This window comes from Hydra vulgaris, chromosome 15 (assembly GCF_038396675.1).
Source record: "Hydra vulgaris chromosome 15, alternate assembly HydraT2T_AEP".
Taxonomy (NCBI): domain Eukaryota; kingdom Metazoa; phylum Cnidaria; class Hydrozoa; order Anthoathecata; family Hydridae; genus Hydra; species Hydra vulgaris.
The window spans coordinates 47832459-47856834 of record NC_088934.1 but is presented as its reverse complement, the minus strand read 5'-3'; the positions used below and the strand labels follow the sequence as shown (position 1 = coordinate 47856834).

At 28.2% G+C, this 24376-nt stretch overlaps 2 protein-coding genes across 4 annotated transcripts in view; both read right to left on the bottom strand.

Annotated features, from left to right (window-relative positions):
* Window positions 1-421: 421 nt before the first annotated feature.
* LOC101238498 (mu-type opioid receptor) overlaps window positions 422-24376 on the bottom strand; it is a 30187-nt gene continuing 6232 nt past the window's right edge. The window contains exons 2-3 of one of the 3 annotated variants that reach the window (XM_065820380.1): window positions 21396-21443; window positions 422-1715 (exon numbers count right to left, since the gene is read on the bottom strand). In XM_065820380.1, the coding sequence (XP_065676452.1) occupies window positions 723-1715; window positions 21396-21407 (1005 nt within the window). In that variant the 5' untranslated portion in view covers window positions 21408-21443 and the 3' untranslated portion in view covers window positions 422-722. Of the gene's footprint in view, window positions 1716-6146; window positions 6308-21395; window positions 21444-24376 lie in introns of those variants that run through there. The other 2 variants (XM_065820381.1, XM_065820382.1) reach the window with 2 other exon arrangements.
* LOC136092436 (uncharacterized) lies at window positions 7754-16376 on the bottom strand. The gene is made up of 5 exons (XM_065820677.1): window positions 16108-16376; window positions 11504-11565; window positions 9735-9874; window positions 8382-9684; window positions 7754-8312 (listed from the first exon to the last, which is right to left on the bottom strand). The coding sequence occupies exons 1-5, from the start codon at window positions 16374-16376 to the stop codon at window positions 7783-7785; spliced, it is 2304 nt and encodes a 767-aa protein (XP_065676749.1). The 3' UTR covers window positions 7754-7782.

Here is a 24376-nt window from a genome sequence, read left to right as displayed (position 1 = left end):
GTTTTACTACTTTAAGTATATTAAAATAAATATCAAACTCGTTTTTATTAAAGTTTTTTTCTAATATTTTGTAAATACTAAAAAAAAACAGTAACTTTTTCGCTTTAACGACCCTGAATCTTACCAGACTACGCTTTAATATTTACAAACAAATTTTGCCGTTCGCCGGCTACAAAGCTTAAAGAGTAAAAACAAAATCAACCAGCCCCGGTCTCCCTTACTAGCTCATTGCTATTAATGCTGATTTAAATGATTTGTCTGTGATCTTTTTAAACACTTTAGATAAGGGGTCATAAATTTTGTATAGTTATGATTTTAAAACGCTTCTAGATTAATGAATGAAATTGAACAAAAACTAATTATTTAAAAAAGATATTTGTGTCGAAACTCAAAAAGGTTTTACGAAAACAAATTATGATAGTTTAGTTTTGTTGTTTGTTTTTCTAGTAACATTAGTAACATTTCGTAGCATTCAAAGACTCAGTATAAAAAAAAATTACAAAAGTACGTAAAATCTTTAAAACTTTTAAATTTCGTTTTTAAATATTCCAAAAAAGACTTTTTTTATGAACAAAGCAATTAATAAATTAACAATGTTTTATTATTTTCTCTTAAGTTTTCAAAGTGACATTTTATACGCTCGTTTTAAGATTTTTTCTTCTATATCACCACATCTCAACTTTAAGTAGTAAAATATAAACATTAAGAACGATTAAATGACATCATAATGTTCGATTTAAAATTTCATAATTCGATCGCCTCTTTATACGAGTATCATAAACAAACCAGAAATTTTTTTTAAATTGTTTACTTTTAATACTATATATAAATGGATTAACGCAGGTGTTAGAAAATCGAATAAGTACGCCTATTTGTGATACAACAGAGTTCCATTCTAGACCTCTAACACTAACTAGAGACAATAAATAGAGCAAATGATTTGGGACAATACACGCAAAAAATGCTAAAATTACTATTTTCATTGTTTGGACTGTTTTAAACTTACTTCCAAAAACTAAGGTGGTTTTATTTAGGTTTTTTCGTTGGTTATTTGATTGAATACTGGCTTTCAGCAGAACATTGCTTTTTCCAAGTGATGAGCTAATCTGGCGATAACACACTACCATAGCAACAGCTGGTATTAAAGTATCAAGGATAAACACAGCGAAATAGATACAAATTGATTGTAAATAAGAATATTTGTATGTGCAACAGTTTCCGACGATATTTTTTTCGATGTTGTAAACCATACCGTAAACTGTCGGTATCCCTAATATAAAAGCAAATATTACGATCAGCAAAATTATAAAAAAACTATAATTGTTTATTCTATTTTGTTGGCATCCAAGGGGATCTAAAATTGCTTTCCTTCTCTCAATTGCAATATAAACAAGAATGAAAACAGATACATCTAAAAAAAAAAAAGGCCAGAAATATCCGGTAAACAGTTTACAGAGCCAATCTCCTTTCAGCCCATTGGGGTGATTAAATATACTCGTTGATAGAATGTAGTTTGGTAAACCAATAAAAGAGGCCAAAAAATCTGTGAAGGCTAATGAAAAAATAGTAAAATTAAATGACGTCATTTTGATGTTTTTGTTCAAAATCATAACCATCATTACCACACCATTGCCGACTGCTCCCAATACAGCTATAGATCCATACCAAAATACTTCCCAACTTCGTATTGGAAAGGGGTAGCGGTTGGTCGTGTTCTATAAACATAAATTTAAAAAAAACACATTTAATGCACAGTCACTAAAAAACACAAACCAATAAAAATAGATTAAAACTTCAATAAAACCATGATAAAACTAGGAATGTACCGGAATTCCGGTCGGAATTTGATTTTTACGTCATTCCAGTTCCGGCTGAATTACAATATTTTAGGCCGGAATGCCGGAATTTATTTTTTACTTTTTTTAAAAAATTATGTGACACAGACTGTAAATTAAATTGTGTTTTAATTTGATTTATTTAATTTAATTACACAGAGTGTAAATTAAATTAAAAAATCATTGTCCTGCGCTGAAATGAAGAACTAAAGGTAAAACTTGGTAAAAAAATACGAAATTCTTAACAAACACAATCTAATTTTATTTGCAGTAAACTACTGCAGTGACGGATCCAGGATTTTTTGGTGTTTGAGAGAGCTAACTCCCAGACATAGAGCAAACTCCAAACATTTGTATGTTTATACTTATGTCAAACAATGAGGCTTTGCAAAAAATTGCGATGATTGGAGGCTAAGAACGAAAAAGCCATTTGACTTCATCCCATAAACTAGCCAGTTTAAAAGCGCTATTGCTAAGTGAATAGGAAAGTTGATCATAATCAAGGTAATATCGTGAGGTCAAAGTGAATAAAAAAGTATATCATAATTAAGGTAATATCGTGAGGTCAAAGTGAATAAAAAAGTATATCATAATTAAGGTAATATCGTGAGGTCAAAGTGAATAGGAAAGTATATCGTAATTAATGTAATAACGTGAGGTCAAAGCATAGTCATAAAATACATAGATTAGCCAGTTTAAAAGCGCTTTTGCTTATCTCATTATTAGCGTTTTTTAGAACTTAGCCTACCAATGAGTGCATACTTTTTGTAAACAAAGGCGCATTAAGAAAAATATTAACAAGAACATTGTTGATTTATCCTTGATTTTTGCAAATACCTTGTCTTAATCGTTACATATTTGGCTCGGAACTTATCGAAGAAGTATAAAGATTTTTCTAGCAGAGAAATCTCTTCTTTCGATGATGTTTTTAACAAAGAATCGAGAAAAAAAGTCTTACAAATTATAACTAAAGATATATCTTTAGTTATATATTATAACTAAAGATATAATATTTTATAGTAATTTTACATGTTAATATGTAAAACTATATAATATAGTAGTTGATAAATATCAAAGGTTTTAAATCAAAAAAAAGTTATAGTTTGTTTGCAAAAGGCTGGCAGGTAAACTGTCCATCCAAATAAAACTTTTTTGTTTGGATCGACAGGTACGCTATCTTCAATAAATCTTCTAGTTAAGAGCCTTTCATTGCCAAAACCTTTTTTATGCAGGATATAATATATTCTCGTATTCCCAAAGCTCAATTCAAAAAATTAGCTTATTCTTCTGAAGTTAATATTTAAATATTTATATTTAAAAAGATCAATCTTTAATACAATTGTGTCTAACCGTATTTCTTTTTAACACTTAAAAATGTAACCAAGGCTCGTATATATTTATTTTGCAAACATATAAAGGGATCAATGTCATCAGTTTAGTTATTGATATAGCTAAATACCTTTTGAAAATTGGTTCCAGTTGTTTCAACTGAATAACTATGACAAGATTCATTACATATTTACACTCGGCAACAACGAGCTATAGGAAGAAGAAAGGGTAACCCGTTTTTAAATAATATTGGGTATAATGACAATGATGCAATAAGGAACCAATGTACTTTCAAATCAATTACAAAAACAAAAAATCTTGATAATAAAATCTTGAACAATAACCTAAAAAGAGGCTATTTTAATAGTCATAAATCTTATAAAAACATTATTTAGTATAAAATAAAATACCATAACTGTTCAATTAGGAATGGTATAAGATTTAATTGTCTTAATGAAAATGTAAGATTTAAATGTACTTATGTCTTGATGTAAAGCAAATATATATATATATATATATATATATATATATATATATATATATATATATATATATATATATATATATATATATATATACATATATATATATAGTTATGGTATTTATATATATATATTATATAAATATATATATATATATATATATATATATATATATATATATATATATATATATATATATATATATATATATATATATATATATATATATATATATATAGTTATGGTATTTTTATATACATATATATATATATATATATATATATATATATATATATATATATATATATATATGCATTTGTCGTTAGTATTTGTCAGTTTTGAATGCTATCTTATATAAAGAAATGTATTTATTGTTGCTGTTATATCAAAATAATCTTTAATAAATGTAGAATATTTATTTGGTGGAGTTTAAAGACTCTTTCTTGATTTCTGTTCTAAACAAATTTGTTCTTTTCATCATAGACTTGATTTTATGCAAGTTTACAAGCTCCTTTGAACAGGATAATGAGCGAACACAAAAATAAAGTGGTAAAAGATTGTCGAGAAGATTGAGACACTACTTTAAATATCTTGGTAAAATTAAAATAACAAATAAATTAATTCAAGATGTTAAAAAAATTAAAATAACAAATAAATTAATTCAAGATGTTGAGATTTATCTTACTTTTCAAAAAATAAATTTTTTGAAAAGTAAGATAAATCTCAACATCTTGAAGTAACTCTGCCATCAATTAGCGGCTTATTTTTACATGAACTTTTTGGTTGACTTTCTACATGCTAATTCTGCTATTCTAAGTTGTAAAAAAGCATCAGATAATACACCCCAAAGATCACCTTAATTTTTTAAATCATTATATTTTTTATTAGTACAACAAACACACTCTTCAAAAAAAAATTGATTTATTATACAACTTTTTTTGCCGACAAAATTAAGAATGTTTTTCAATCAAGTGTTTCAATTTAGTTCAATTAAGTTTTTCAATTAAATAATTTTTGCCAATAACGTATTCTTTGAAAGTAGTATTTACATATCCACTAAAATATTCAACTAAAATTTTTTCTTTTCATGTTTTCTAAATATGATTAGCAAAGTTATATCCTACAAGAGGTGAGAATCTATGAGAAAAATCCTTTTTGACTTGCAAATTAATAAAAATTTGTATAAAAAAAAACTTCAACTTCATTATAAATAACTATTAGAACTTCTTTCTCTTAACTTGAATGATAGCTTCGTATCATCTTCTAAAATATATGTACTTTGAAAGCTCATCTCTGATATATGGAAGGCTGCAAAGATCATTTATAAAAATAAGAATGCATCAAAGATCGTTTATAACAATAAGAATGTTGTTTTTTATACAAAATTCATAAACTTATTTGTAGAACACGTTTGCTTAACCTCAGTATATGCACTTATTGGCTGTGTTAAAGAGACACTATTTGAATCCTGCTTGTTATATGGCGTTTGAATTTATGCTCTGACATACATTTTATCATACACTGGTGGAAGTTAATTTGTTTGAAGCATTTTTACTCAGAATTTCAATAAGAAATGAACTAACATTATTGATAAACTTATGTTTTCAAAAAAAAAATTTGATTCTAGATCTAATATGAAGTAATTGATGAATTTTTCATCTGATAAGTTCGCCATTTTTTTAGATTTTTGTGCACTAGTGTGGGCACGATAAATAAACTATTTTAAGCATGAACTAAAAGTTTAGACTTTTATTGGTTAAAAACGTTGGAATCTTGCGAAAACGGCCTAACTGGCCGGACCATCTATTATTATGACTATGGTCAAAGTGAATAGGAAAGTGAATCATAATTAAGGTAAAAACATGAGCTCAAAGTAAATATGAAAGTATATCAAAATGAAAATGAAAGCAAATAAGCAAAAAAAGATTTTTAATATTTTTAATGGGGTTGAGCCCTTTCTTTTTATATTTATTATTTTTCTTTTACTGAAGATTGCACTCTTTTTGATGTTATTTCTGATCAAATAAAGACTCTTCAGAAGTGATTTGTTTTGTCTTTTAATATATGACAGCTTTTTTTCCTAAAGAGTTTATTGATGAAATATCGTGTAAAATAAAAAACATTTTGTACATTAGTTTACAATATTATTAACTAGATAAATATCTCACTCAGAGAAAAATCGTATTTTTTTATTTTAGTTATTTATTATATATATCTTTTTATTAAAATGAAAATTAAAAGAAACGGCCAAAAGAATATTAATTTTATATTGCAATCGTGGAACCTCCTAATACGACCGCCAAAATATATTTCCGGTTTCAATTTTGATACCTCATCCTGTTCAATATTGATATGTTACCAGTTGTATTTAAGATCAATGTTAAAAACAAACTACAGAAACAAACAAACAGAAAACGTGAAACTAAATTTAAAAAACAGTTAAGTAAAAAATTATTCTAGAGAAACAAAATAGACAAAACATAAATAAATAAAAATTTACACTGTCCATGCCATAGGTTAGTTCTCGAAAAATAAAATGCTTTATTAAAACATAAAATAGTCACTTTTTTGCAAACACTATAAACGTAAACGTTTTTATGTTTTTGTACTTATTAAGCGGCAATTGAATTAATCACTCCATTGTTTTACAAAAGTAGTTATAAAGATATTTTTAAAAACCTTTTCAAACAAACTTCGTGTTGATCGTCAGCATGACGTACTAATATGACGTAGGGACTTTATAATGGTTTTTAAAACATTGCGAAGTGACTTTTTGTATTTAACGTTATTTTAAAATATAAAGTGCGAAAATTTAAAAATATTTGAAGTGCTAAATTTTAAAGATATTTGAAGTGATAAAATAGCGTTCGATCAAAATTCTATTTTGGTTGCGGTGAATAATTTACCTAGAACCGATATTCCGTTATTTTATTATTTATTTATAATTAAAAGTTTTGTTTCTCAAGAGTATTTATTTACTTTTTTTGATTTTTTTTTCCATGCTTTATTTAAGGTTACTTTCTATATATGTTTGTGTGCCACAAAATTTAAAATCAATTTTTGAAAGCTTTTTTCTCAACCAATTTTGCTCAAATTTTGCACACTTAATCATTTTCGATGACAATACAAGGAAATGGAAAAATTTGACCAAAAAAAGTTGATTAAGTTAACAAAAATTTAATTTGTATTTTCCCATACATTTTATTTATTTGATATGAATTGCGTATTACGTCACAAAAATCATTGATTTGCAAATTATTTGCAGTTTCGAAGACATTAAAGCGCAGCGATTCAAAACCTATTGTTTTTCAAGTCTTAAGTTATTAAGTTAAAAAACAAAAATTTAGTAAAAACAGTAATTTTTAAATTAAAAAAAAAAAAAAACAGTAATTTTTCCTTCTACAAAAGATAACAAAAAAAGAATTTCTAGGCCTATTAGAATTCTGCTTGCATAAAGCATGGATTTGAAAAAAGAATTTTTTTTTGATTTACTAGTTCGATTTACGTTCATGTTTGTTGTTTGTTTGTTTCTATAGTTTCCGGTTAGATTTTTCGGCATAAAATAAAGATATATTTAGCGTTGCCATAACTTTGTTTATTAGGTTTACTTTATCACAGCGAAAATATCATTTTAATTAAAAAAAGAATTTCGTAGGTCGCCATAAATCTTTTTGTTTTATTTTTATTATTATGTAATGAAGTAACTCTGAAATTTTGAGAAATTTGTTTCTTAAAATTATAAAGATTTCAGATAAATCCGAAAATCATCTTGGAAAAGTTTTAAAACTTTTTAGAAACGTAGAAATGAATGGTAATAAAAATAAGGAAGCTTTAAGCCAAAAAATTATTGAGTTTTAAAAAAAATTGTTTAAAATTTTTTCAGGTTTTGGTCTTTTCAGGCCGGGCACAGTGGGCCAGGTATATGGGAAGTGGTGGACAAAACCTAATTATTACCCAATTGGTCCACAAACCTATTTAGATATATAAATAATCATTATATATGAAATAATATTTATTTTTAACAAGAATATTTTAATTTTTAATAAAATAAAAGACATTTAATTGGCTTAGGTAGTAAAAAAATATTTTTTTCAATATCTACCTTTTTTAAAAATCAAACAACAAATTGTGTTTAGCTACAAAGAAAAAGAAGAAGGTGGAGCTGATTCCCTCAGCAAAGCCAAAACTTCACTGGGGTATTTTTTTAAACTCTTACCATTTTTTTTATGACACTTTCTTAATGATGTTATGACAAGATCACTAGATACAAGTAGCCTGTTAACTAGGTCACGATTTGTGTCAATTCTGGAAGTCTTTCTACTGAAATCTTCCCTAAACTTTTTAAAATCCTTGTTACAGGCCTCTTGGGCCTCCTCTGACATCAGTCCAATTGGCAAGTACTGTCTAGCAATGATGGCATGGCCATGAACTAAAATTTTGTGTACTGATTGTGCCATGTAATACCAGGAATACTTAGATATGTAAAGTTTAAGAGCAGTAATACAGAACTCTTTAAATTTGACAGTGTCAATTTCAAATCCAGATGATAAAGTGACTAGTATGATGTAAAAATAAAATAAAAGAGTTTCATCTACTTTCAAAATTTTGGCAGTTGATTGATAGTTTGCAAAGGCTCGTCGGGCAGTGTTACCATCATTACTGGTACCTACAAATTGTATATATGTGATAGTTACCCTGATGATTTATATAAAAGTATTCATGTAATTTCACTTACCAGATCCTCCACTTTTTGGGAAATCCACAACTAGTCCCATTTGGTTCATAAATTCTGTCTGTATACGTTTCTTCACTTGCATAACATTTTCTTTATCTTCTATAGCTCTAGACTGCCACTTTTGAGTTTCTAGTTTATATCCAATATGCAATACCATCTCAAAAAACCTAATCCAGGCATGCAGGCTAGAAAGACCATATTTCAATTCTAAATTATTAGAATTGTCCAATTTCAGCACCATTTCTAAGTTATTCATGTTTTTTGGAGACACACCACACACAGAGCAACATTGAGTTGAGTTAGTCACATGAGACAGAATAGTTTGAATTTTGCCATCAATCATGGTCAGTTCAATAATACTTTTGACAACCAGTTCCTTTCCATTAAAAGTAAAATTAAAAACACCACATTTTTTGATTTCAGATTCTAAATATTTTGCTTCTTCTATAACAACTGCTTTGCTTTCATTTTGAAAAGAAAATCTTATTGGACGACAATATGCAGTAGATGATGGCTTTTCATTTCGCCATAATAGTACTTTTTTGTTATTACAGAACCCACTGAGTTCCAGTGGTGCTAAGCAGGTAATGAACAGAGATTCTTCTTTTTTTAAGTTACGATCTCCAGCTTCCTCACTACTAATTTGCTTGTACATGCTTTGCCCAGTAGCCCCATCAAACCCAGCCTTGCAACGCAAAGTCAACCAGGTCAAACCATCTAGCATTGTGCTGATCACAGGAGCTTGCACCTCACAAAGTCTTTTTACTGTATGTTTTAATAATTCTTGTAGTGGTACATGTGCTGAATAATCATCAACAAAGATGTTCTCTGGATAGCACTTAGCTTTGGACAATCTTATGTTGTTGTATGAAGGATATATATGGCAGTCACGTTCTTCAGCTCCATTTCTCATAAGTTGGTAGGTTGATTTTGACATGCCACCATCTATAATTAATGCCAGACCTTCATCAGGTTTATACTTATAAAATTGACTAGAAGGTTCTGATATCTCAGCAACTTGCTTGGCAGCCTCATAATTATACTCATTTCTTAATTTAAGCCTTGCTGAGTGGAGCAACTCATCACTAGAAAAATTATTTATAATATCATTAAGTCTTCTCCTTTTGGTTTTGTCAGAAGCAACTTTAAAGGAACAACTTGGTCTTTCACCAATCTTATGTAATTGACTAGAATTATCAGGCTTAGATATATTATTACTGTATGTAGATTTAAAGTCCTGAGTCAACCAATTTTTATTTTTACTCTCAATCTTTATGTTTCCTCGGTTTGCATCCTTCCATTTCTTTTGAGAAATGGAAGGATGCAAACCGAGACTTTTAAAAATGCTTAAACTTTTAAAAATGCAGCACACCCAGTAGAACCCAAATTCATAGAGACTAAAATAGCTTCTACAGACAAAGAAAATGATTTATCACTCGGATTTAGTTGGTCATGCCGCATACGGTTATGGACATCACTTATCTTCATATCAACTACAAAAAAATTAATTTAAAATTATTAGTGCAACCACTATAAACTAATATAACGTGAATATGGCCATTATTTTTATTTCAGATATATTTAATTAGGCCAGTACAATAAGCACAACACCTAATAATGACAACAAACCAAAAAATAGGTTTGTCGCGAATAGCATTTTACAACAATATATATTTTTTAAATGTTTACCAAACCTAAAGGGGCAGCTATGAGCAGAATAAAACAGCACCAACATGCTGTACATATATTGTATTAACTTATTCTAACATTAATATGCTGTTCCAGCAGGTTCTAAACTATATGAGCCACTTTTAACATAATATTTTTATACTATAAACAAGAAATTTACCTTTATATTTCAAAATAAAACTGTGACTTTAATACAAGACCTTGGAATTTGTTATGGTATTTTTGAAAAGCTATCAAATTAAATTTTAATAATATGTCAATTAATTTCGCATATGTTAAATAATTTAAAAGTTATTTGTTGTTATAGTTATGTTGTTATGGTATATTAAAAAAAAAAAAAAAATTAATTCATCATTATATTCAATTGTAAATAATAATTGTACATTTATGATGTACAATTAAACTACAAATAATGTTTTAAACCATACATTATGCTCTTATAAATATAATGTACTAAGTAGTTGGAAGTATTTCGAAATTTTTTTTTTGAGGTTTTGTCTACCACCTGGCCCACTGTGCCGGGTAAGTAAAAAAGAACAATTGCTTTTACTCAGTAACTGTTCAGCTTTACGCAAATAAAAAATTCAGCAGTTTTGCTCAAATTTTTATTCACGTAAAGTTAAAAAATAAAAACTTAAGCAAAATTGCTGAAGTTTTTATTTAGCTGACCAATTACTGAGTAAAAGCATTTGCTCATTTTCATTCACCCGGCCTTTAATCTCTTATTTTGGTAAAATTTGCTAGAAATATAATTGATTTATAGTTTTTAAATTCATATACAGTTGAAGTCATGTAATTTGAATCCTCTAGGGATCTCAAAATATTTTCAAATTAGAAGAGTTTTTTAATTGTTCGTGTTTAATCCTAAACGTTAAACCCTGAAGGGATTGAAGATTTTGTCCGATTTAAATGATCTTTCGGATTATAGGAGTTCGAATTGAGAGAGTTTAAATGTATCATCTCTAAACCTTGAATGTTGATGAAAATATAATTTAGTTTTGTTTTAATAATTTGAAAATGAATTTAAAATAAATTTTCGTATTTATATCTCAACAAAAACAATACTTATCAAATTTATTTTTTAATCTTTGCTTAACCAACATTGAAAAATTTTTTGTGTTTTTTTAAATTTTTTATTTCTTTTAAAAAAATTTATACAATATGATATTAAGACAAAAATTACAGTAGGTGATACAAACATAAGTCAAAAATACAAAGATCAGTGAAAAGTAGTACAATTTTTTTTATAATACGAATCAAAAAAAGAAACGCATAAACTTGAAGAAAAACTTAAGGTCTTGTCTGATAAAACTTTTAATTTACTTTTATTCACTGTTTTTCATTTTCTTCTTTTCTCAGATGATTATCGGATTTATCTGAAACCTTTATGATTATGTAACAAACTTCTCAAAATTTCAGCGTTACTTCCTTACCTCCACTTTTATATTCGTTTCTTCTTCTTTCTTTAAAAAAACAATTATTTTGTCTCATTTTGCTAAAGTTAATTTAAAATATAATCCAATACAAAGTTTATACTCGTCAATGCCAAACCTATAACAATTAACAACGGCTACTTTTGGTTGAATCGAATTAGTAATACATTAGTGATTAGAGTTTGTCTGCATTGCTTATATAAATGTAATATACACACATACAAATACACATAATTAATTCAAGACATGCTTTGACCACATATAGTCATCATCAGTTAAAAAAATTTGTAAAGGTTTTAAAGCAAAAGAGAAATTATATAAAGGTTCAAAATACAACTATTGCTGCAATTAGATATAAAATTTTAAACACTGCCTCAGCTGCAAATGCTTCAGGATTTTTAAAAGATTTGGCGGAGACTAAAACTGTTCTAGAATCATTTCTTTTTTTTATTGCTGGAAAAAAAAATAAAGTCCATAGAGCCAAAGATAAAGTTATATCAGAGTATCAGGTTTTAGTAGAGAATAGATTTGAGTCTTAAGATGTTTCTTGTATTCTCTTTGATGGAAGAAATGGCAAAACCAACTTAATGACAATAATTAAAAAAACAAAAAACTTGATCCTCTAAATAAAAGACAAAAAATCATTACACATTTACTAATGGTAAATACCTTCATCATTTAACCAAAGAAGAAATATGTAAATATCAAAAGTTAAGCCTGCCGAACACATAGCAAATAAAATATTTCAATGATCTATTTTGCATGGTGTTGAAGATAGCTTCATTGGTTGTAATAATAAAACAATTCAGTTCATTGGTTGTAATAACACAGCCACAAATATAGGTTATAAAAGAGGTTTTATCCATTGTTTTGAAAATAAATTAGAAAAAAAATAATATGTTCTCTTCTCACTAATATGTTCTCTTCTCACAAATGAACTTTGCTTTTATTATTTAATAAAAAAAAGCTGATGGGAAGACAACCTCAAATACAGGGTTTTCTGGACCCATTGATAAATTGCTTTCTAAGGTTGTTTTGAAATAAAAAGACAGTTTCAAGCTAATATCTATAGATCCTTACTTAATTGGACTTGGTGAGGAAACAATATAAGGGTTATCTTCAGATCAGAAATATGCTTATAAAATATGCCAAACAATAATTTCAGGAGCTCATACTGAAAGTTTGGTTAACCAAAAACTAGACTCTATAGTCCATTCGAGGTGGTTCAACACAGGTTCTTCCATAATTTTATTAAGGGTATGCAATCCTAGATTAGAATGAAATGACCTAAGAAACCAAGAAATAATTGTTAAGTTTCTTGTATCAGTATACTTCCCGATGTAGTTTTAAATTAACGTTAAGTACAGTTGGATAGATAGACCATGGCACATCTTGAACCAACTCACCCTTATCAAACTTCAATACCTTATCAACTTCAATACGAATAATACAAATGTACAAATATATGTTAAAAAATATGTGAAGTTGTCAGTATAGGATTCTCATTCAGAAATTTTATTTCAAATATTACTTTGCAGACAAGATAAAATTGAAAGGGAAATTGCTGTTTCATAAATTTCTAGAAATTAGAAAAAATGAGGAAATCGGAACTTTAATTCCTAGAGTACACTCATTTAAACCTGTAGTCAACCAAACTGACTGCGGTAATAACATAGGAAGAGGCCTATGAAACTATCTTAATCTGTCAAATGGATTAATTAGCTAAAAATAATCCTGAATTGTCCTATGGTTGTTTCGTAATCCCCTTTTCACATATAAGGAGTTGAGAAGGCAGTTAAAGAGGTGAAATTAACTTTTTCTATCCTCAATAATATGTTAGTTGTTAAAAATGTAAAAAAAATATTTATTTCTTAAAAATAGTTTTTAAAACAAGTTGATTTTTAAGGCAACTGCAGCTATTAAAACGGCCATTGGTTTTGAGAGATTATATGGATTTATCCTTGTAAGAGCAGAAAATAAAGCGATATTGCCTTGTTTTAACAGTAAAAACATTTTTAGTACCTCTATTCAAATAAATTATGAAGATAGAGAAATAAGTCTCAATTTTGCTTGTTAAGTTTTATAACCTTCATATTTAGATTAAAAAAATCAAACATCCTTTGTAAAAAATCACTACGCGTGCCACTATTTTTAAACAAACCATTTACTCTTGAACTTTCACTGACAGCGTCTAACATTGAATTAGCATTATGGGTAAATGTTCTTTTTTAAGTGCTTTATATAAATAAATATAAGTTTGAATAATTTAATAGTTTTTGTAAAGGCAATATATTATAAAATATATTATTTATTTGTTGATTATAGTTGTATGTGATTTTTTGCCCTATCAAAATATTTATTGACTGTAATATGTCAATAAATGTGTTTAAAAATATTAGCACAATTATTGACATATCATTAAATATAATAAATATCACTAAATATTACAAAAAATCAATAAATATTTTGATGGAACACTGTCTGCAAACCATAATAATAAATCTTAATTTGTTATTATGGTTATTAGTTGATTAAATGAGTTGTTTCTTATATAAGAACTCATTAAAAATAAAGTCTTATTTTATATATATTGATAACATTTATATACTCTATACGAAATTATTTATTTTTTACGGAATCAATCTCGGGGCTTGGCGATAAGACAAATTGTGTCTTCTTCTTGCCCCGGCCATCTGTATACTGGAAATATTGGTTGTATTTATATTTTTTATACGGCGAAAATGGAGAGAAAAAAAAAAAAAAAATTTTAATAACTAATAACCTTGATAAAAAATTGCAAAAATTAGTCTAATGACCTTTTAGTATAAAGTTCAAAGCATATTCCAAAATGCAGCTGTTGTTGATAGGCAAAATACTGCAGATGGTTTTTTTTTTAATATTATAGAATATCAAAATACTGCAGATCCTTTTTTTTTTAATATTATAGAATATCGAAACCACCTTTAGTCTTATTAGTACAATAGAATAGCGATTACATTGATATTATTTGTTAGTTCTAATGGTATAGGAGTAATTTAAATGTTTTTCGATTATAAAAATATAAATTCATTTGAAAAAATGCATTTACATTTTTAAAATTGATTTTGTCCTGATAATTCATTTCAAACTTTCAAACTTACAAATGCAAATCCAAGTTTTAAATATTTACAATGTAAATATTTAAAAATTCAGACTCGCATTTTAATTTGGGATTTTCTTTGCTTCAATCAACAAATGACAATAATTTATAAATAAAATTTTTACAAATATTAGTGCTTTTCTCTTTTTAAAACTTAATATATTTACATAGGAAAGTATATTATAATTTTAACTCATATTTGGATTTACTTCTTATTCGAGAATAATACGCAAACCAAAAGTTCTTTTTAAACTGATTACTCCTAATACTGTAAATAAATGGATTAATGCAAACGTTAGAAAATCTAACAAGCATTGTTAGATTTTCTAACAATGCATAATGAAATACGTTAGAGGTCCAATGTAAGTCTCTGAAACCTGCGTGGTACAAAAAATAAAATAAGTTGTTAGGTACTATGCACGCAAAAATACTATGTTCACTATTTTTAACGTCCCAACTGTTTTGAATTTATTTCCCAAAATCGATGAAGTTTTGTTTGTGTTAATACTTTGACTGTCATAAAGATTTCTACTTTTCAAAACCAAACAGCTTTTTTTTAGTGAAGAGGTAATTTGGTAATAGCAGACCAATATAATTAAAGCTGGTATAATTGTATCCATAATTAATACAGCTAAATAAATGTAAATAGATTGTGTGAAAGAATATTTGTATTTACAAAAATTTCCAACATTGTTGTTTTTGACGTCATACATTAAACCATTAATCGTTGGCACCTCTATTGTAAAAGCTAGTATTACGAGTAGAAATATTATTACAACTTTTAAACTGCTTCCTTCATTTTTTTTGTTATTAAATGGGAATAAAATTGCTTTCCGCCTTTCAAATGCAATATAAACAAGAAGGAACACAGATATTTCTATAAAAAAGAACAGCCAGAAGTATCCAGTAAACAATTTACAGAGCCAATTACCTTTAAGTCTAACGGGGTGGTTAAATACACTCGTCGATAGAATATAATTTGGTAACCCAATAATTGAAGCCATAAAATCTGTCACAGCCAATGAAAAAATGGTCAAATTAAGTGACGTCATTTTAATTTTTTTATTCAAAATTGTGACTATTATCACTGCAGCGTTTCCAATGATTCCAAAAATAGCAATTAATGCATAAATAAAGATCTCCCAACTTCGAAGCGGGAAAGAATAGCAATTAGTGCTGTTCTATAAACAAAAAAATTTAAGCATAATATTTTACCTAACTAATGCGACACCTAGTCTAGTAGGGGTAAGTTGAGCAGCTTTGAAAAAAATAAATAAAACTGAACTTGCGAACACAAAAAAACAACTTTGATAAAAATTAATTGAAGATTAATTTTTTATATTGTGAAAAATGAACCAAAAAAACAAATCATAATTTATTTTTATTTTTATAACAACTCCGAAGATTTTCAATACAATTTAGATCTAGCCTATTTGTTAGACGCTCAATATTTTTGCTTTCGAACCATTCTAAGACATTTTTAGCCCTGTGACCTGGTGCATTGTCTTGCTGAAAAATGAACGGAACGCTTTGCTCAAATGCATCAATTGATGGTAATAAGTTGTTATTTAAAATATTGGCAGAATAAATAGAGTTGAGTCGACTATCAAATAATTTAAACATACCGAGACCATAATATGTCATGCAGCACCATATTCCAACCAACCCGCTACCTTGTTTCGTTCTTTGAACGATACCATCTAGATATTTTTCTGAAGGCTGCCTGGGAATCATTTTTCGGTTTTTTCAGTTATCAACATCGATATTTATTTTATCACTGAACATTACTGTCATTCATTTTTCTTTAGACCATTCTTTGACGCTTCGGCAAAATTCTTTTCGCTTTTTATATATTGTTTATAAGTCGCGGTTCTAGAACAGCTTTTTTCCATAACATTTTATTAGCTATAAGTTTCCTACGCACAAGTGATGCCGATGCTTGACGTCCATTTGAAAGTCTCCATTCCCTACTTAATTAATACGACGGCATGGTTCGATTTTTCTTTGCCAACCTGATTCAAAAGCGATTATCATTGGGTGTCGTCAAACACGATCTTCCAGAACGATAACGATCAACGTAAGATTTCGTCTCTTTGGATCTTTTGATGGTTGTTAGCACCGAACTATGTGATCGGTTTATTATTTTTCCAATTTCACGAGCGGTTTTACCAGGTAAAAATGCAGCACTTTTACACGACCTTTATAGGTAATAGCTTTTTGTTCATTTTTTCAAAAGAAAAGAACTTTTTTTTTGCTTTTGAAATTAAATACTTTTTTTTTATACTTTTATAGGTTTTTTTGTAATGATTCAGGTCATTAATAGAGTATTTATAGCAAATTTATTAAAAACTTGTTCACTATCTCTAAACAACTCGGTGTGAACAATAATCTAAAACATTCAGACTTCTTCTAATATTTTGCTTTGTAACTTCTTCTTACCATTTTCTTATAACCTTTTAAATTTAGTGAAGTGAAGAAAAGGATTACAACCAACTATATGGTAGCATTAAAAGGAACTACTACCATTATAAGGTAGAAGGAACCTTTTATAAATTTTAATGTTTTCAAATCGAAGAATTTGTTGCTTATAATGTATCAGTAATAGTAGATAGGAGATCATTTTTAAATTTTAACGAATATGCTTTCGGAAATGCCGATAATATAGTTGTTGAGCAAGCCCATCGAATAGGAAGAGTTAAAGACAAACTACCAAGAACTATAGTCCTAAAACTCTTAAATTATAATAATAAATGCAAAACTTTAACACCTGTAAAAACTTAAAGGCAATAGAACTTTATCAGTGAAGATTATGTGAAAGACACCCTGGAAAATCGTAACAAATTGTGGGAAAAAGTTAAAAGGCATCGTATAGAGGGTAAGTATGCAGTAATAAAATTTGATAAAATTTTCGTTAAAGATATGCATAAATAAAATAGCGTAATCGTGGAAATTAAAGGAGATTCTGTAAGTCTCACCGGAATGGCTGAAATTAGCAATTTTAAACACCAAGTTTTTAATTTTTCTAAAATGAAAACTTTAATTAAATGTAGAAAAATACCCTAATTATTGTAATAATTTAAATAAGGATTGCTTTTACTATTATCCTAGTGAAATAGAAGAATCTTTTTTTTATTCCAATAACGGCGAACAAATTAAAATCTTTCTTGTAAATATCAGAAGCATTACGTCACAACTTTGAAAAGCTACTTTACTTGTTAGAAGAAAAATGTTTTTAATATTATTTGTTTAAATCAGAGATAAAACAATCGAGGTCCATGTGTTTCGAAGTCGAAGCTTCGACGTCGCTAAAAGTCGAGTGTGAACGTGTTTCGAAATCGTTTAAAGTTGTATAAAATTTAATTACACCGCTTTCAAAATTGTATTACTTCGAATAAAATATATTTTCGCGGTTTTCAAAATTGTAAAAAAGTTGTGTAAATTCGAAAATGGCGTGTTTTAAAATTGATTAAAATTTCTAAAGGCTTTCAAACTTGTATGTGGTTGTACTAGTACAACTATGCCTTTCCCTTCTCTTCTCCTAGACTCTATTCTTTAGGTTTGGAAAAAATCACAATCGATGAGAAGCTACCTATGCTCAGGTTTAAAGATATCGATATAAAGTAAAGTGAAGTGATAACTGGTTTGGTATATGCTAGCAATCTCTGCCTTTCTAAGTTCTAATTTCTTAATAATAAAAATGTGAAGTATACACTACAAAAACATTACAGAAATACAGAATATACATAAGATATACTATAACCCTTGCATTTATTTAATAATCATTCTAGATTTCAAAATCCAATTCCTTGAACAAGTGAAAAAATTATTTGATTATAAAAAATTATTATCGATTATCAAATCTAAAATAATCGTACCCTAGTAAGAATATTTAGTTGTCCGCTTCCAGTCTTTCATTCTCTTTTTTGTGTGCTAGTTCCTGGCCTTGGTAGCCCAAATGATGTCTGTCTCGCTTTTCCAGTTCAACAATACTGGAGATTTCATTTTTAATGTAGCGGTATCATCGTCGTCATCTTAGTCTGAGTCTAGCTGCCATTTGCTCTTCCATGGAGCGGTATTCCCATCCTGGTATAAAGGAGTTTAACAGATCGAAGTTCTCGTTGATGAATACCAACTTCTCAGTGGTTTTTGGAGACAGCCTGCATCTCTTTTCGTGGACCACCTGTCCAGCTTCACTAAAGGCCCGCTCACTTGAGGCACTTAAGGCTGGCAGGCAATAATACTCCCGTGCTAGTCCTATCAAAGTGGGTATCTCTCTGCGATGTGTTCGCCACTAGTCAAGGACATCAACCTTTGAATCTATCACAGTTGCGTCTCTGAATTTGGCCAACTCAACGGTAATCGGAGAACCCTCAGCTGTAGCATTTTTTGACTGAATTGACTGGACACAGTCTAAAAGGAAGGAAGGAAGTTAAACGTTTAGTAAAAATTGTATAACTTTACTTATTTTAATCTAAAATTGTTTAAATTCAACTAATTTTTAAAAAGTTTGTTTAACTTTGAACCGCTCCTCCTCTCCCCCATATGACTTTGTATCCTAAAATTAAAATTTTTTTGACTTTGTTTTTTCGATTGCATTAAGATTAGTAGAAATATATTTAATTAGTTTTAAAAAATTTTATTTTAATATTTTACTTAATAGCTATTACCTTTGCTGCTGCCTTCCAGAATTCAGTCTCACCATCATCTTCAAGAAGCTCATGGGTGATCTTATATGAGATATTGATTATACTTTGCTAGGTTTAACATCCAGTGTGTTGTTGTAGAATGACTGGCTTTCAACTTGTCAAAAATCTTATCCCTTACACCATAAGCGTGCAGTTGTTGGCCTTTCAAGAAGGGGTGTAGCAGGCAGCCTACAGCATAAAGCATGATGTCACATCTTCCTCTTGGGAATCGTTTCTCGAGTTCTACGAAGATTCCTAAAGAGGAGAGGTAACTTAAAACGAGCCATGCAGGCACCAATTTTAACCTTAAACCCCAAGTCAAAGTGGGCAAGCAGTCTTTGTAATGAGATAGAGTCACACATGGAGAATGTCAGTAGCAAGGTAAATCATGAGCTCCATGTCACCACAAAATTGAGTGGTGCTCTGTGTTGGATAGCACAGATTCTTTCTGGCTTTTAGAAACCTTTTTCTTTTCCTGTTACCTAAAAAAAATTGTATACATTTGTTAACATTGAATTAACTTTGGATACCATTGTTTACATCAATAAAAAATCATATAAATTTGACATGAAGTCGTATAACTTCGCCATATCGCATCGTAACATCCATTATTTAACTAAGTTACCAGTACCAACTGTTTCCAATTCATCTTCTGCCTCTTCAACTTTGCCTCCTCGGCAGCTTCTGCCTCATCTCGTATCTTTTGATTCTAACACATTTCGATGTACTCATCCTTATGGTTGGATTGCAGGTAACCACTCAGGGTCGATATTGACCCAGAATTCATTTTTAGATCCTTCTTGTAGATATTGCACACACCATAGGCTTTATCTCCCTTGTATTCCTTCAGGAAGTACTGCCGTACCAGCGAGCGATGGGTCTTTGGCATATTTGTTTTACAATGTTTAAATCGTGTTAAATAATATACAGAGTTATAAGTTTTTCAAATTTGTTAAATATAATGTAAACAAATTTATACAACTTTCATACCCGTAAAACTTTGATTTACAACTTTTTGTGGCTTTCAAACATCGTTTTAATTAAGTTTTAACAACTTTTAAAGGTTTTCAAAGTCGATTAAAATTAAAGTTACGACTTTTAACGGCTTTCAACATCGTTTTAATTAAGTTTTAACAACTTTTAAATGTTTTCAAAGTCGATTAGAGTTAAAGCTACAACTTTTTACGGCTTTCATAACCGTTTAATTAACTTTTTTTTCGAAGTTTAACGGATTTCAACTTCGTTTAATTTGAGAAACTTTGCCTTACTGACGGCTTTCAAAGTCGAACAAAAAATATACGATTTTGAAAACAGTAACTCGATTGTTTTATCTTTAGTTTAAATGAAACTTAGATAAGCACTAACTATTTTAATAATAACTAGACTAAGTAACTTTCCGACTGAGAAAGAGACTGAGAAAAAGAATAATAAAAAAAAAATTTCCAATAAACGAACAAAGCAGATCATATTATTAAACTATGATGTTCATTTTACCTGAACAGCGTGTTCATTTAAAATCCTATTCAAATTTGGACAAGCGATTGTGATTTTAAAAGGATTTTTTTTTCTTTTGAAAAAAAAAAAGAATCTCTTGTCTGGATTTTTTCTCTACAAACATTTATATTTTAAGATACTGCAAAATTTGCTTAAATTTATTTTGTAGTTTAATAATTCACAGACCTGATCATTTTACGGAAATATGTCGTAGTCAACAAAATATCATACAGACGCTGAAATATTTTAAAGTTGCCTTAACTACATCGAGTACGAAAATAACTATAAATAAAAAATTAGGAGCTATTCCCCTAAGTAATCCACCAACTAGAGCAGGTATGGCCAAAACGTGGGTCGCGAGCCGCATGCGGCTCTTGGAATGTCAATGCGGCTCTTGGAATTTCATTAGGGCTTTTTTCGTATTTACTTTATTTAATCGCAAAATTTTTCGAAATGGATGAAGTAAATGCTAACAATAATTCATTTCGCAACAGCAGTAAGAAAAGAAAAATTGATGACGAGAAAAGAATATTTAATGAAGATTGGACAGAAAAATTTGCATTTATTTACAAACCTCAGTCATCATCGCCCAATATCAGTTCTCCCAGTTTTTTCAAAAATTCTAGAAAAAATATTATATAATAAAATTTTTAATCACTTATCAGAAAACAAAATATTATATAATAACCAATATGGATTTAAAAAAAATAATTCTGCAGAACATGCAATACTTCAACTAACAAGAAATATTGGTGATTCATTTGAAACATCGCAATACACATTAGGTATTTTCATAGATCTATCGAAAGCTTTCGATACTATAGATCATGAAATTCTTTATAACAAACTAGAACATTATAGAATCACTGGAAATACTTTATTATTACTAAAGAACTATTTAACTAATCGTAAACAGTTTATTCAAATAGACTCATCATTATCATCAAATTTATTAAATATAACTTGTGGAGTGCCACAAGGCTCAATACTAGGCCCATTGCTATTCCTGATATACTTCAATGATCTCTACAAAGCCTCAAACTAAATGACAATTATGTTTGCGGATGACACTAATCTTTTTTTAACCAGCAATGATCTAACAACATTATTTAGAAATATGAACACTGAGCTTATTAAAATCTCTGACTGGTTCAAATCAAACAAATTATCAATTAATATAGAAAAAACTAAATGGATGCTTTTTTACCCAAATTCAAAAAAAAAATTAATTCCAAGTATTACGCCACTTATTTTTGTTGACAATATTGAAATAAAGCGAACAAAAATTACAAAATTTTTAGGCATTTATATTGATGAAAATCTTAAATGGAAACACCACGTTAACAACCTAAATAACAAAATTGCTAGAACTATAGGAATATTATATAAATCAAGAAGTTTCTTAAATAAACATACTTTAACTCAACTATATTATTCCTTTATTCACTGCCATATTAACTACGCTAACATTGCTTGGGGTTGTGTGAACAAAAGTATACTAGAACCTCTTTATCGTCAACAGAAACACATTGCACGTCTTATAAACTTTAAAGACCGTTTTACTCATGCCAGGCCTCTCTTACTTGAAATGAATATTTTAAATATATATTAGCTAAACGTTTATAATATTTTATGTTTTATGTATAAATGTAAAACCAACGATTCCCCTTCTTCCTTTCATAACCTATACTCAATAAAAGAAAAAAACAAGTACAATCTACGAAATGATAATTCTATTCGACTACAATTTTCGCATACAAATTTTGGTAAATCTTGTGTTTCTTTCCGAGGAGCCTTTCTTTGGAATAAAATAGTTTTGAAACATTTTGACTTTTCTCATGAATGGACTTATACCTCTTATAAAAGGAAACTTAAGAAAATCATTTTGTCTATTGATAATATACTTTTATACTTTTAATAGGAAATTTATGTTTTTATGTTTTTGAAATTTATGTTTTTCTTCTAATATTGTTAAACACAGTTTTTTTTTATTTATTTTAAAATATGTAACACGTATTTTTTTTAACGAGTTTGCAGCGGTTCTCGACGACAAGACCTTAAGGTCTTCTACGAGTCTCCGCATTCTTTTTTTTATTATTTATAGTAAAAATCCTCACTTTTAATTGTTTATATTATTATATCTTAACTTGTAATTTTATAAATATTAAAGAAATGTAAAAAATAATTATATATATAAATATATATATATAAAAAAAAAAAAAAAAAAAAAATTTATTGAAATATAAAATAAACCAATATGTTTAATTTGTAATAAAGAACTTGATTCATAACAAGTCAGGGAACTTTAAGCGCCACTATGAAACTAATCATATAAATTTTTCAAGGAATATCCATTAAATTCAGATTACAGGAAAAATAAAATTGAGTTGCTCAAAACGATAGTTAACAATCAAATAAATGTTTCATCTTTCAGTAAAGAATCAATTATTACAACAGAAGCAAGTTTTGTTATAGCATGGAACATTGCAAAAGAAAAACATCCATACACTGATGGAGAATTTGTAAAGCAAAATATTTCAGATGTCCTCTTAGTTTTAGATCCTAAAAATAGCAAAATCCAAAGATTAATTTCACAGATTCCTATTTCTCGACATACAATTGAAAGATGAATATCTGAGATTAGTGCTGATATTGAGAAACAATTGTTAAATGACTTGAAAAACTGTGAAGCATTTAGTTAAGCTCTGGATGAATCAACAGATGTTCAAGATAAATCTCAAATAGCAGTATTTTTTAGGTATGTAACATCAGATGTAATTGTGAAAGAACATGTTGGACTTATTGGTTTATTAAAAAGTGATCCTATGTATCCAGAGTTCATTTCAGTTCATTGTTTAATTCTTCGAGAACATTTAGTTCTAAAACATTTTAATTTTTCAATCGTTCTAAAATCAGTGTCAGAAATTGTAAATTATGTTCGATCAAATGCTAAAAATTACAGACAGTTTAAAAACTTTATTAATAAATTGGATATTGCTGACAAACCAAATAACTTATCATTTTACTGTGCTGTATGGTGTCTTTCAAGTAGTAACGCTTTATATAAGTTCGTAGAATTATTAGAAACAATTAAATCTTTTTTGATTGAAAAGAAAAAGACTTTTGAAACTCTTGATGATATAATTTTTTTGCAAGATCTTCTATTTTTGACTGATATAATGCAACATTTACAAAGTATCCAGAGTTCATTCCAGTTCATTGTTTAATTCTTCGAGAACATTTAGTTCTAAAACATTTTAATTTTTCAATCGTTCTAAAATCAGTGTCAGAAATTGTAAATTATGTTCGATCAAATGCTAAAAATTACAGACAGTTTAAAAACTTTATTAATAAATTGGATATTGCTGACAAACCAAATAACTTATCATTTTACTGTGCTGTATGGTGTCTTTCAAGTAGTAACGCTTTATATAAGTTCGTAGAATTATTAGAAACAATTAAATCTTTTTTGATTGAAAAGAAAAAGACTTTTGAAACTCTTGATGATATAATTTTTTTGCAAGATCTTCTATTTTTGACTGATATAATGCAACA

Bases quoted from the DNA above. Each gene is read 5' to 3' on its own strand.
- LOC136092436 (XM_065820677.1), bottom strand. From the start codon at position 16,376: ATGATTCCCAGGCAGCCTTCAGAAAAATATCTAGATGGTATCGTTCAA. The intron at 9,875-11,503 runs GTAAGGAAGTAA...ATTTTTTTGTAG, and splicing joins AAACGAATATAAAAGTGGAG to TTGATATGAAGATAAGTGAT. The intron at 9,685-9,734 runs GTTTAAGCATTT...ATTTCTCAAAAG, and splicing joins GGTGTGCTGCATTTTTAAAA to AAATGGAAGGATGCAAACCG.